The following is a 14,701-nucleotide window of genomic DNA, read 5'->3' on the forward strand; positions in this document are numbered from 1 at the left end:
TGGAACCCCAAGATACACATGCACCTCCTTATTTTGATAATACATATGGCGGACTCAGACCCAGATCTCCTCATATCACAATCACAGCTCTTCCAAGCAGCTCCACTTTTTCCTCCACCATACAGCAACACGTCACATAACGAATGCAGCTGAAATGCATGCAGACTGTGATGCTGGCAGACCAGATGCCAGCTCATACCAAAGGCCCAAGGCCTCACTGAACACTGACAAATGCATAGCTGAAAACAGAGTCTGGCACACCTGTGGGGTTAGTATAATTAAAAGAGATATTAGTGTTATAAGAACGTGTACGACTTTATGGAATGCTTGCAGGATGCTGCATGTATTAATTTTACTTATAATATCTGTATCCCATAGTATAAAGTTATAGTGCATTGTAAAACCACTATAATTGTGTAACTCCCCAAACAGGAAAAGCAGCATTAATTAAAGTAAAGTGCTTGTCCTGCACACAAGATGGCCCACTGAAGGCAAAGGAGGCACTGAGTAGGACATCGTTGACTGCATTCCTCACTTCCTGCAGGAAGGGGAGACCTGCGCATGAACTCACCCCATCAGTTTGGATTCTGGGGTGAAAGGGATAAAAATCCCTGACAAGGAGAAACTGGATTTTTATACTGTCTGGACTCTGAAAGGCAAAGATTCCTAAACGAGAGATTCCCATGAGTCGGCCCTAAGGACAGACAGAGCTGCTTATTATAGAAGCTTATATTACCTTTTTTAATCTAAGGCTGTAACTCATTGGCGTGTGTGTGTTTCCTGTTTTAACTCTGTAAGTAACTCATTTCTTTTCTTAGTTAACAAAGCGTTAGTTAGTTTATTACAGGATTGGCTACAGGCATTGTCTTTGGTTTGAGATCTGAGTACAATTGACCTGAGGATAGTGACTGGGAGTAACCTGAATATTATTGTTATTTTTGGTGTAAAGTGACCATCTAGCACATGGGGTGGGCAAACTTTTTGACATGAGGGCCACATCTGGGTCTGGAAATTGTATGGCGGGTGATGAATGCTCACAAAATTAACAATTCATGTTCAAACAGGGACAACACAAGTTTGTTTAAAAAATCAACACTATTCAAATAATTCTGTTAAACAATGCACTGCTAGAAAATTACATTACTGAGCTGTTTATTGATTTTACCACAAATTTTGCTCCTCTCTGAATACAATTGTATATTAGAGCCTCATTTTCAAAAGAGCTGCAACAGCAACATGTTTTTTTAAATGAGAAAAGACACGTTGTGCCAGGGTGTAACCATGAGTGGGCCGTGGCCTACGCACTTATTATCCAGGCCCACCCCATCACTTGCCCCATTCCACCACCTGGAGCTCCAGCTGGGGAGCAGGAGCAAGGTGCAGAGGCTTGCAAGTGCCAAGTGGGTGGAGCGGGACAAGCCCCTGACCCCGCTCCCTGGCAGGAGTGCTGGAGCGGAGCAGTGGAGCTTGAGGGCTGGATTAAAAGCTCTGACGGCTGGATGCAGCCCGTGGGCCATAGTTTGCCACTTATGATTTATCACAGTCCAGCTTGCAGCGATCGCAACATAGATTGGAATGCCCAAGGGGACTGTCTGTAACTCCATGATAAGACTGTTACAGTGCTTTCGAAGTTCACACTTGTTACCAGGTTGGTGAAATCTAATTATAGAACATACAACCAGTTGGGGGTGTCTGTGCCCTGCTTTTTGATAGTCTGCCCTAAGGCTGGCACTCATGGTCACGAGCCAGGCAAGACAGCATGACACAGATAATTCCCAGTGGCTACTGCCAGCTCCAGAGGGCAAAGTTAAGGTTGCATGGGAATTTACCTTAACTCTGTATTTTCTGGTTTTCAGAAGTTTGAGTTTTGCTGAACTCGACATTCTGGAAGGACGCGTTCTACCACTGGGCTACCTTAACTCGGTGTTAACTTTTTTTGCCATTTAATTAAATATGAATCTGAATATTATAAGTACAGTAGTCCCTGTGTGCATTTTAATATGAGCTGACTGTACTTTATGCTGTCATCATGTTTTCAATGACAAGTTTTTATTGACAAGATATAACTGTGTCATACAAGTAGTCACTGGTGAAGGCGATGCTTTTAGCACCTAGGGAGGTAGTTAGGGATTGTGGAGTAAGCACATTAGTTAAATGTTTCTGACAAAATGAACAGCAGTGAATAGTTGGATGTATTGACATTTAAACGGTCATCGTTAGGTTTCAGACTTAGCAATGTATTGTGGGAAGTGAGGCAGTTAATATCTCTCTGAGCCACTGCTTTAGGCTGTCTGAAGGCTCAGGAAGATATAATTGTACCAAGTTTATAATCATTTTGTGTTTTTACCATTTTCTTCACAACTGTAAGGACTAGAAACAATTTTTGCTGTGAAAGCTGAAGTTTTTAAAAATGATTTTGTGGCAGGGAATGCCACAGCACCACTTTCCCCCTCCCTTTCTCCATCTGTTTTTTAAGATGCTGATCTTACAATTTGCTTCCTCATTTTGGGCATCACTATAATAAACATAATAGTTAATATGGCATTTCATGATCAGGTCCATAATTTGTGGCTATGTGACTAGGCTTAACTAAGTAACCATAGTGCACATTTCACTACACCTCAAAAAGCATAGAGTACGCACACACAAACCTTGAGTGATTCCACAACAAAAAATTACATGAAGGCAAAGGGTTAAAGTTAATTTTTCACTCTTCTGACTTTAAAAATTATAGAAATAATTTAAATAAAAAAGTATCAATTTTTGGACAATTAAAGAAATTTGACACCAAAGTGTTTCATTTTACTGGCATGCAGCTATTATCTCAGAACTTGCAAACGCGCTTGGGAACTCCTTTCTCAAGGTATGTCTTCACTACAGTTATCCAAGCTAAGGGAACATTCAAGGCAGAGCGGCCTGAATATGTGCCAACTACTTATGCTAAACAATCTGTTCCACTTGCATTTAGTTGTGAGGCTCTAAATACCTTTCCCAGACCTGAAGAAGAGCTGTGTGTGGCTGGAAAGCTTGTCTCTCTCACCAACAGAAGTTGGTCCAATAAAAGATATTACCTCACTCATCCTGTCTCATTAAGAAATTCAGTCTGCAAATCAAAGCAATTCACACCTAATGGACTGACTTCTCTGCCTCTCCATTTCTTTCCCGTCCACTAATCATATGTCATTTTGCACATATTTCCCCAAATTACAGATATTATCACACAAAACCTTAACCAGAGGGCTGGTGTCAGCTTCTGGCAAACTGGCAGCACAGGAGGTGGATTTCTCCGATACCGTATCTGTTCAAATGCTGTGAAAGTGCAGCAGAATTGGAGGAGTTACACATGGAATTAAAAATGCAGTGCAGAGAAATGGAGGACTAAAACAAGAAAGTACAGCCTAGATGGAACTGTGATTAGACAGGATTAGAACACTAACAGCAGGTGGGTTCCTGGACTGAAGCCAAACCCAAGCTCATGCCTATATGCTCGGCTATGGCTGCTCACTTGGGCTTAAAGAGCCCTCAAACCCAGGTTAGAGGTTTTTCTTTGTGGATGGAACCTTCAGGGGCAACACATGGGCTAACTCTGCAGTGAAGACATATCCAATTATCTCTTCAGACTCCAAGGGATGTGTCTGAAAGACTAGAGAGGACTGAGAAGACCCATTGCCAGGCAATTGACCGAGCAGCTTCTTGGACTTTGGACAAACCCGCTCATTAGCTTTCCTAGAAAGAAGTGAGATATTTAAAAACAAGTATTTTTTAAGAGAGACAAGCATAGCTCAAAATTTAGGCATGAAAAGAAATGAGTCAGAGCAGTGTTTCTCAACCTGTGTGTTTTGGTGACCCCTTTTGGATTTAAAAAAAATATTTGGACCCTCCACTCCCCCCCCCCCTTCCTCCTCCCCCCCCCCCCACAAAAATTGCAACCCCCCTATCTCAAACTCGGGGCTCCAGGCTTAAGCCCCGCGAAACATGTCAATTAGCTTTGCGGGGCCGCCCCAGGCAACTGCCCTGCTTCCCACCCCCTAACGCTGGCCCTGCTTGTGACCCCCCCTAAACATGTCTCAGACCCCCAGGTTGAGAAACACCGAGTTAGAGAGATTATACACACGGAGTAAGAAACTGCCTACTCACTTCTTTTCTCCTTTTTCTTAAATTTTCCTTTCTTCTTCCCATGCTCCTTTTCATCATCAGACACTATATCTGGAGGCTCATGTAGGTTGTCATGAGGTGGTGAAGGCTCACCAGTCCGGTATAATCCAGGGAATTTTGTAGGGCTAATTTCTTCGGAGCTTGGGGTACGGGCAAGAACCCCACTGTGTTCCACTCTGCGATGTTCACTGGGGCTGCTGGTAGGAGGCAGGAAGCACTCAGTCATTCTGATTCCCTGACACAAAATGAAAAATCTGTCACCTGTCCATCACACCTACAACAGAAAAAACAAACAAGATCTCCAAAATGCTCTAAACAATGTTTTTTAAACAACCTCCTTAGATCCCCATCCTACAAACAGTAGCAACAGTAATGTTTATTACAATGAGACAGTCAATGGGACCGCTCATGGTACTATACTCAGCAGTGTCTGCGGGATCTGACAATTACTGAACTGCAGCCTTGTTATACAAATGTATTGAGTGATCTATTAGACAGTTAAACTGGAAAAGGCTAAAATATTTAAGATTTGCCATTTCAAATATCAATAGATTTGAATACCTGTTAAAAAAATATAATCCTAAAAGCTTCTACTTCTTGAATTAGGTGGTGGTTTTAGTTCTTGTTTGTTTGTTTTAAAGGTTTACTGAAATTTACACTTCTAGTTTTCACACAAATTACTCTTGTATGGAGGCTGGCAGTGATCATGAGTACCTCCTATAGGCCCCACCACTCCTATCCAGAGCTCATTCTCTTCTCCAATTAATTATCTTGCCTACATGCAAACAAGAATTTGCTTATCCTGCTCCAATATGAAAAGAGTTGAGGTCAAATTCATCTTCAGCTTATGGTGGTGTAAGTGAGAGGGAAGGGGGAGAGAATCAATGAGGTGCAGGTTGATCTAGTGCAGAACAACCACAACCTCGCTTACAAAGGATAGGAGTATAATGGGCAAGCAGAACCCAAAATTTGGGCAAACTGCCTGGTAGGGAGTCATGGCCAAGGTAGCCATGAAGTTCACTAACGCAGAAGCTCCCTTCAGAGGTTCCCTATAGTAGAACTCCTGGCCAGAATTAAAATTCTTCCCAAACCAGCACAATCTCAGAGAGCAGCTGCGGAAACTCTGCCCTCCACAGGATTGATTCATAGGATACTTTACATCTCCCTGCATCAGCTTTCGCTAAATTTGGCCTCTTGAACCTAAATGGTCATCCTGAAATGTAACTTTTCCATTTTATTGCTTTCCCTGCTTCCTCAGTCCAGGAGGGACTCCATTCCTACGCCTACTGGTATGCTTGGACAAAGGCCCAGAGAATAGAATTATGGGTTTACAATGAAACGTGAACAGAGTCATGATGAACTGACTTCCACATGAAGAGTATTCTAGTTGCCAGAGGAGTGCTTCCAAACATTAGTATTTTGGCTTCAATGTAACCAACTCCTTGAAGTCAGCAGATCTGGAGCTCCTGCTCAGTGATGTACACACTATATCAGGGGTCGGCAACGTTTGGCACGCGGCTCGCCAGGGTAAGCACCCTAGCGGTCCGGGCCAGTTTATTTACCTGCCGACGTGGCAGGTTCGGCCGATCGCGGCCCCCACTGTCCGTGGTTCGCCGTCCTGGGCCAATGGGGGCGGCGGGAAGCCGCTGCCAGCACATCCCTCGCCCGCGCCACTTCCCGCCACCCCCATTGGCCCGGGACGGCGAACCGTGGCGAGTGGGGGCTGCGATCGGCCGAACCTAATGCGTCAGCAGGTAAATAAACTGGCCCGGACCGCTAGGGTGCTTACCTTGGCGAGCCGCGTGCCAAATGTTGCCGACCTCTGCACTATATAGTGAGAAATCCCCACCTCCCCAATGTAAGCAGAGAACAATCCCATTTAAAAGTAACTAGATAAACCTTCATTCTGGGGAACAAAATGTACAAAATTATCTGGGGGTGAAAATAACCCTAGATAAACGATCGTATATGTTAGATACACTTATCCAAAGGACACAACTAATTTTTCTTGTTTCAATGGTGTTAATTTTCATAACTGTTTCCTCTTTGTCTTGTGTTTTTCTTATTTGAATTATGGATATGAAATAACCAAATCTCCTCGATAACTGTTGTGCTAATTTGTTTTTATATGTAAACAAGTGACTGCTTTTCTGTAATAATATATACTCTAACAGGAATATTTAGGAGTTCCTGGGATTTACGACTTGTGATCATCCAAGACATTTCCAATATCATAGCTTGCAATCCATAAAAATGCACTTGGTATGAATAATGACACTGCCTTGCACTTCCATGGCATCTTTCAGTTGTGTATTTCAACGTGCTTTAAAAATGCTAAAAAATTAACCTCATAATACTTCAAGTAAATGACAGGAAAATCAGTTCACCCACCAATGAAATGCAGTCATCTATAGGTTGGAGTACAGAAGCTGTTTATTAGAGCAGTATCTACATGTAACTTTTAATTCTCAATTAGAATTTGGCCAAGACACCATGATTCACATCCCTACTCTTGTGGTCAGGATATAAGTTTTACATCTCATCCGAAATTTGGCCCCTCCCACAGCACAGTAGCGCTTCATACAGTGCTGAGGGACTGATTCAATAATAATTTCTTTTAAATCACTTAATGCTACCTCCTCCACCACTCGCATGTTTAATTAAGGTTGCACAGGCAACCTTAATTCTGACATTTCCTAACTTTTGAGTGCTTAACTTTACAACCTTAATAATGTTCTTTTAATGTAGTTGTGTGTGGAATTTCCTAGGTTTTTAGAAAAACAAATGGAAAAACAATCCATTATGTTGAGATCATATTGACATCCACATGGGTAATCAGCAGAGTTGGAACCTTTATCTCCACCACAAGGACCTCTGCCACTTGAGCTAACAGCGTAATAGTAAACTGTTGTCCTTTAAGTAGACTAGCATGAGGGGGATGGGACACTATGCCAGTGGGTTTTACAGAGATCTGCTGACAGCAGAGGAATCACCGGTGACTCAGGAATCTTGGGTTCCATTCGTGGCTCTGGAGGACAGCACACTCTAGTGGGCACAGATTTTTTTGACCATTCCACTGACGTCTGACTTCTTCTACCCCACCCTTCCCAACCTGTCCGAGTCCTCTCTCTTTCCCAATCCGGGCTCCTAATCATAATTCCATTATCTCCTCACCTTGCCAGGCCATTCTCCATTTCTCAGGCAGCTCATCCCGCTCCCAGTAGCCAGCCAGTTCTCCTCTCCCAATTTCTAAACCAATCTGTCTCTCCCCTACCCTGCCCCCCCACTTGGTCTCCACTTGCTCTCCCCATCCCCACCCAGTCATCCCTGTCTGCTCTGGCTCCCAGTCTTAATCTTCCTCCCCTGGATCCTCGTCCCAGTCTTTTGTCCAGCCAGTCCTAATTCTCCTCCCCAGTCTTTGTCAGATGTCTCCCCTACTCTATACCCCCTTCCTCCTGCTCCATTGATTCTCAGTCCATTTCCTTGCCCAGCAACTTCCAGTCTCCTTCCTTGCCCATCATCTTTTAGTCTCGCCACACCTACTGATTCCCAGTCTCAATTTACCTGTCTCCACCCTGCCAGATTCCTCCCACAGCCCCAAGCTACTCCCTCCTTCCCCCAAAGGTTCAGTCCTTGCTCCCTCTGCATTCAGATAAGGCAGCTTCCTCCTCCACATTGCCTTGGGGGTCACTGACAGTGTAAGAGTCACTGACAGCAAAGGCTGATTACCGTTTGTTGGGGCCCTTGGCCAAAGCAAGTAGGGTTGTCTCCCATGTCTCTCCCCCCACCCTTCCCCTGTGCTCCTGCCTGGGAGCAGGGTTAGAGTTCAGGGGCTAGGGCCAGCTCTAGGCACCAGCATTCGAAACAGGTGCTTGGGACGGCAATCTGCAAGGGGCAGCAGTCCGTGCGTTTTTGCTGCCCCAAGCAGCGCGCTGAATTGCTGCCGCTGCAGAAACACGCGTGCCGTCCTAATGGCACACAGACTGCCCCCACCGTCTGCGGCTGCAATTCGGCGCGCTGCTTGGGGCAGCAAAAACCCTGCCCAGTGCTCCTGCTGGAAAGCGGGGGCAGCACACGGGGGCTTCCTCCGCTCCCCGGTAGGAGTGCTGGGAGGGCAAGGGAAACCCCCACACCCTGTTCCCCAGCAGGAGTGCCGGGCAGGGCAGGTAGGTGGAGTGGGGCAATCCCCAGCGCCCCGACCCCGCTCCCCAGCAGTAGCGCCGGGTGGGCGGAGTGAGCCAGGGTGCAAGGGCGCCCATTTTTCCAGGGCTCCTGGACAACAGGGCTCCCATTGGCCCAGTGGCTAATCCACCACTGACTGACAGCATAAGATAATCTCCCTGCTCTCAGTTCAGGTGCCCGGTCCCAACACAATTTGAAGCAGCCCAGAGCTGCAATCGCAGGGGAAATCCTGCTCAGTCCTGCGCAGATGGAATCTTCGGGGAAATTAGCTGCTCAAATGTACAGACTTGTCTACGTGGCCCAGCAATGCAGACTATGGAGGCATGAGCTGCAATGCACACTGAAGTGTGGTGCTGTAACTGCCCTGTGTATTCCCCACTAGCATGAATTAAAAGACACCTAGTTTGTGTTAATGTAGTCCTTCCAAATTTCAAGAGTCTGCACCAGAACATGGGTGTACTAGTGTTTTTAAAAGAAAAGGTCACCAGAATGGGCAAAACAAATGCATTTTCCCCTAGTCTCGTTCTCATAAATGGCTGAACCATTTTGGCTTAAATTTTCCAAAAAATTTGGAATCCGAGGCAGAAATATTCCATCCCAAGTGATTAAAGTTATAAAGAACAGAGAAATGGGTCTTATAATGGGAAGCGTCAGGCAATTTTAATAGGCGGCGGTGGTACCAGCCACACCTATAGCAACATGCGTCATGGAGATTGAAGCTCTTGACCATACCACTTTCAGGGCTGTGACTGCCTTCACCGCATACTTAATGTGTTTTCTCCATACTCTCCCAAATTCTAGTTGTTACGACAAAGAGTGCTAAAAGCTAAGAAGTCAACAGACGGAGACAAACTGGGAGTACTTTCCCAGGGTACCAACCACCCTGGGATACCTTGTTTTATGACAGCTACATAAAAACAAGACCCAGGGTACAGAATGTACTCATTATCTTAGGCCTTACGTCAAAAAGACCAGGACAAATTAAGGAAACAACACATCCCTCAAGGAAACAAGGAACACCGTTCTTGGAACAAAAGCACTCTAGTAACAAACATCAGCTTCACTTTTAAAGAAACAAGAGGAAGAGAAAAAACCTCAAAGCACTTTACAAACGTAAGTGTGTTAAAGCCTTACACACCCCTTAGAAGTTAAGGATGATTACTCACTTTTTACCGATGAGAAAACTGAGATACAGAGGAGTTAAGTGACTTACTTAAGGTCATGACAGAGCTGGAAATAGAACCCAAACCTGACTCCCAGACCAGTACTTCAACCATTAAGCTATGCTTCCTCTAATGGGGAAGGATTGTGAAATCTTTGTCAAATCTAATCTTTCAATAATAAAGCAGATGGCTGTCAAATTTGACAACAACTTAAGCAAAAAACAAGCAATAGTTTTACCAATTTTAATATGATTTAAAGCTAAATGATTTTAAGTATTACAGCAATAAAATGCAATAGTTCGGGCAACTGCATATAAAATACATCAAAATAATTCTTAACATTCTCTTGAAAGAAACCCAAGCTGTATTTGAGACAAAGCAATATATTGAATGCAAACTGGAAGGTCCTCTTGCTGGTTTAATTACGTATTCTTTAAAGAGAAAAACAGCATCAGAGCCAAGTTATATTTAGGTTTGGAAGGATTCGATTTTTATTGGTAAAATGTCACCATCCACACGCAAGCTGATGAAAAAAGATTTCCATCAATAATAATTGAAATTTACAGATAAGGAAGGTAAGAAAAATGCTGCTTGGAACTTATCAGAAGGAGACTGTCATTAAATAATTATTGTCTGACCCCATAATTTCCTATAACTGCAAAAGTTTAAAATTGATAAAAATAAAAAAATGCCTCAACCCATAATTTAATGCGACTGAAAATTTAAAATTGATTCAAATAAAAGCTTTAAAATAAACACATTATCTATCAAATGAAAAATAAAAATAGAGTTCTGCCAAGCCTAGTTATATTAATAAAAAAAATCAGTATTCAGTTGTGCAAATGTGCATCCTTGTTTTTCTGTCAATGTGAAATGCCATGAAAACAGAGAAAGAGACAATGATGTGACTCAGCCTGGTTTGCTGAAGCCAAGCAGGAATCCAAACAGCTTTACTGACTTAGTGTAAAGCACTGGGATATACAAAAATAGTCTTATAAAGGATTAACTTTCACCTGCACATGTAAAAGAGAAGTGTATTTCTCTCCAAAGTTACCTACTTCAGTCTCTACAAGAAAGTCCTACAAAGCAAATTTCAAATTCAGGAGTGGCCTCTGACCTAAGATGATACTAGTTCACTGTCAAAACAAGTATCTAGTTTTTCTCTGCCATTTATACAAAACTCACTCATCTGGATTTTAGATTGTTGTGCTGGGTTTTAAACACAGTCAAGAGCTATCTTGGAGAAGTTTATAATTTTTCTGCCCTAATCTTCCAGCATGCTGACCTGCAACAACAGAGACAGGTAAAGCAAGTTTAAATTTCACAAGTCAGCATAATGGCATGACTGATCAGCTCATCAAATAATTCCCATGTGAATCACATACTCTCCACAATTACTGATAATTAAAGTCTTACAAAGGCCCTCCCTGAAATTTCACAGATGAAGATAAAATCTGTATTAAATAACAGGGTTCATGCTCTCCCACATAAGAATCCTATAATGTTATCTATTTTAAAACTAAAAGCTTATTTTTATTTAAAATTTGCTTATTTAGCAAAATGATTGTTATCTGCTTCAACTTTAAACTATCAGATCATTAAATACATTTATTAACATGATCTTCAAAATTATACTAGCCCCAGCCCAGCTTTATTAGTATTACACATACAAAATCTGCATTAAAAAAAATTACTAAATTTGCAAAGTTAAGAACTCATAAATTAGGAAATGCCAGAATTAAAGTAGCCTGTGCCATCTTAATTGGGCCCTCTTATGTGTGTGCATTATGGTACAGTCTTTAATTATATGATCATGTACTATTTTTTCCACAGGTCCCCTACCTCATTTAGGAGAAGCTATTCAGTATTTTGATTTCTCCTTGTTGTTCACTGTGTAGTCCCATTCCTTATTTACTGCATGTTATTCAAATCCTGCTCTGAAGACAGAATTATTACTTTCCTCAAGGGGTTTTCTATAGAGCTTATCACTATAGCAGGAATGGCCAAACTTATGTGGCTCAGAAGGCCATTATGACAATCTTCAGAAGTTCGAGAGCCAGGGCATGCCTGCAAGGGCTCAGGGCTTGAGCCCTGCAGCGGGGTGATGGGGCTAGGGGTCGGGGAATCTCAGGGCTAGACCCGTGGGGCACACCTGCTGGGGCTCCAGGCTTCAGCCCCGCTCCCGCTGAAGCTCGGAGCCCAGCAGGCGCCTCCCGAGTGGCTGAAGCCCCGAGACCCACCACCACGCCACAGGGCAGAAGCCCCAAGCTCTCACAAATAGTCTGTTAGGCAGAGAATGGGGGGTGGAGGCTCCGAGAGCCGCACTTTAACTGTAAAAGAGGCACTGGCGGCTCACAAGCTGTTGTTGGCCACCTCTGCACTATAAATATTATTGTGCTTCACAAATATTAATGAATTTATATTCACAATACTCCTGCGAGATAAAGGTGTGGTATTATCCACATTTTACTGATGGAGGCATGGATTAAAGCACAGAGAGATTAAGAGTATCCATTAATTTGGGTGCCCAATTTGTGACACCTAGGGCCTGAATGTTTACGAATATTAGCATTATATAGCACTTCATAGGTTTGTTCAAAGCACATTCCATTGACTTCAGCTGTGAGTGCCTGGCCTTTCTGCAAATAAGGCCCTCAACTCTCAAATCAGGCACCCAGAAATAACTAGTGATCACCTGTGAATAGTATGGTCTAAGTCAGTGTTTCCCAATCAATGTCCTGTCAGGCCTGAACCCATGTGCTACAGAATTTTTTGAAAAACTACATGTGAGAACAAGGGAGGGTGGGGGAGAGCTGCCTTCTGATTGGCCATGTGCCAGAGGATGTTGTGAAGGCCAAGACTATAACAAAGGTTCAAAAAATAACTAGATAAATTCATGGAGGATAGGTCCATCAATGGCTATTAGTCGAGATGGACAGGGATGGTGTCCCTAGCCTGTTTGCCAGAAGTCAGAAATGGGCAACAGGGGATTGATGGATCACTTGATGATTACCTGTTCTGTTCATTCCCTCTGAAGCACTTGGCATTGGCCACTGTCGGAAGACAGATTACTGGGCCAGATGGAACTCTGGTCTGAGCCAGTACGGCCATTCTTATGTTCTTAAAAGATATTATTAGGGCTGTCATGCGATCAAAAAAATTAAACACGATTAATGGCACAGTTAAACAATAGAATGCCATTTATTTAAATATTTGTGGATGTTTTCTACATTTTAAAATATACTGATTTCAATTACAACACAGAATACAAAGTGCACAGTGCTCACTTAATATTTATTTTTTATTACAAGTATTTGCACTGTAAAAAAACAAAAGAAATAGTATTTTTTAATTCACCTAATACAAGTAATGTAGTGCAATCTCTTTATCATGAAAGTTGAACTTACAAATGTAGAATTATGTACAAAAAACTGCATTCAAAAACAATGTAAAATTTTAGAGCCTACAAGTCCACTCAGTCCTACTTCTTGTTCAGCCAATCACTCAGACAAACAAACTTGTTTACATTTGCAGAAGATAATGCTGCCTGCTTCTTGTTTACAATGTCACCTGAAAGTGAGAACAGGCATTCTCATAGCACTGTTGTAATCGGCATTGCTAGATATTTATGTGCCAGGTGTGCTAAAGATTCATATGTCCCTTCTTGCTTCAACCATCATACCAGGGGCCATTTTACATTGTTTTGTTTTTGAGTGCAGTTATTTATTTTTTTTAAATCGACATTTGTAAGTTGCACTTTCAAGACAAAGATTAAACAGTACTTGTATGTGATGAGTTGAAAAATACTATTTCTTTTATCATTTTTATAGTGCAAATATTTATAATAAAAATTATACACTTTGATTTCAGTTACAACACAGAATACAATATATATGAAAATGTAGAAAAACATCCAAAATATTTAATACATTTCAATTGGTATTCTATTATTTAATAGTGCAATTAAAATGGTAATTATTCGCAATTAATTTTTTTAATTGTGATTAATTTTTTTTTAGTTAATTGTGTGAGTTAACTGTGATTAATCGGCAGCCCTAGATATTATATAATAATTTATCTGACTATGCCAAATCCCCATCCCCACTTTTTGGGGGCAACTTTACCCAACTGCCATAACCCCACACCAGGTTTTGCACATACCCAGAGGCTCACACACTTTTTAAACAATTTGAAATTTCTGAATAAGTCTTCAGAAAGGATCCTAGATCACTACAAGTCTGCAGAAGCTTCAGACTGTTAACAGTAGTGTTTTGTGTCCAAATAGCAATCATATTGGATTGTTCTCGTCTTCTTACACTTTCAGCTGCTGAACTGGGCTTGTTTAGATGAAGAAATACCACTTACCCAGGTCTCAATTATTCCACTCTATTTAATAATCACATGGGCACACTGAACCTTCACCTCTGTACTGTACAGGAGAAGTGGGGGTGCAGGGTGTGGCAGGGTGTTGGGTGCAGGAGGGGTGCAGGATGCGGCAGGGGGCTCCGGGCAAGGGGTTGGGGTACAGAAGAGGTGCGGGGTACGGGCTCCAGCCCGGCACCGCTTACCTAGAGTGGATCCAGGGTGGCAGAGCCGCACACTGCGGCCAGGGCAGGCTCCCTGCCTACCTGCCCTGTCACCGGCCCCGCTCCGCTCCAGGAAGCGGCTGGAGTCCCTGGGAGGGGGTGTGTGTGTGGGGGGAAACGGCACCACGTGCTGCTCTTGCTGCTCCTCCAGGTACCTCTCCCAAAACTCCCATTGGCCGCGGTTCCCAGTTCCCGGCCAATGGGAGCTGCAAGAGCATGGCGCCCTCTACTCGCCTCCCACCCCCCTGCCCAGGGCTGCAGGGCCATACAGTAGTTCAGCCGCTTCAGGGAGTGGTGCGGGGCTCACGGCGGGTGTGGGGAGCTTGGCGGGCCACACAAAAGAACCCTGCGGGCCGTGTGTTTGAGACCCCTGATCTAAAGGTAGCATCTTTTAGGTGGGATGTAGAAAAAGTTGTTGAATATTTTCACAAGAGTAGGGATATTAGCTCTGTTAAATACTCCAATTCAGATATAAATCTTCCAACCTAAAAATTCTCTCAAGTAGTTTCAACTGGATAGTTTATTCTTGACTTCCCTGCTCTACAGAACTGAAAGGATGCCATGCTTCTCCAGAGAAGTGGCTTAATTTCATGTATTTACAATCTGGAAAGTGCT

The 14,701-nt window shown here is 43.0% G+C and overlaps 1 protein-coding gene across 2 annotated transcripts in view; it reads right to left on the bottom strand.

The window, feature by feature from the left end:
• RALBP1 (ralA binding protein 1) overlaps positions 1 to 14,701 on the bottom strand; it is a 51,758-nt gene that overhangs the window by 25,138 nt on the left and 11,919 nt on the right. For both annotated transcript variants that reach the window (XM_034762612.1, XM_034762613.1), the window contains exon 2: positions 4,138 to 4,429. In XM_034762612.1, coding sequence (XP_034618503.1) covers positions 4,138 to 4,381 — 244 coding nt within the window. In that variant the 5' untranslated portion in view covers positions 4,382 to 4,429. The remainder of the gene's footprint in view (positions 1 to 4,137; positions 4,430 to 14,701) is intronic.

Source organism: Trachemys scripta, chromosome 2, assembly GCF_013100865.1.
Source record: "Trachemys scripta elegans isolate TJP31775 chromosome 2, CAS_Tse_1.0, whole genome shotgun sequence".
NCBI lineage: Eukaryota > Metazoa > Chordata > Testudines > Emydidae > Trachemys > Trachemys scripta.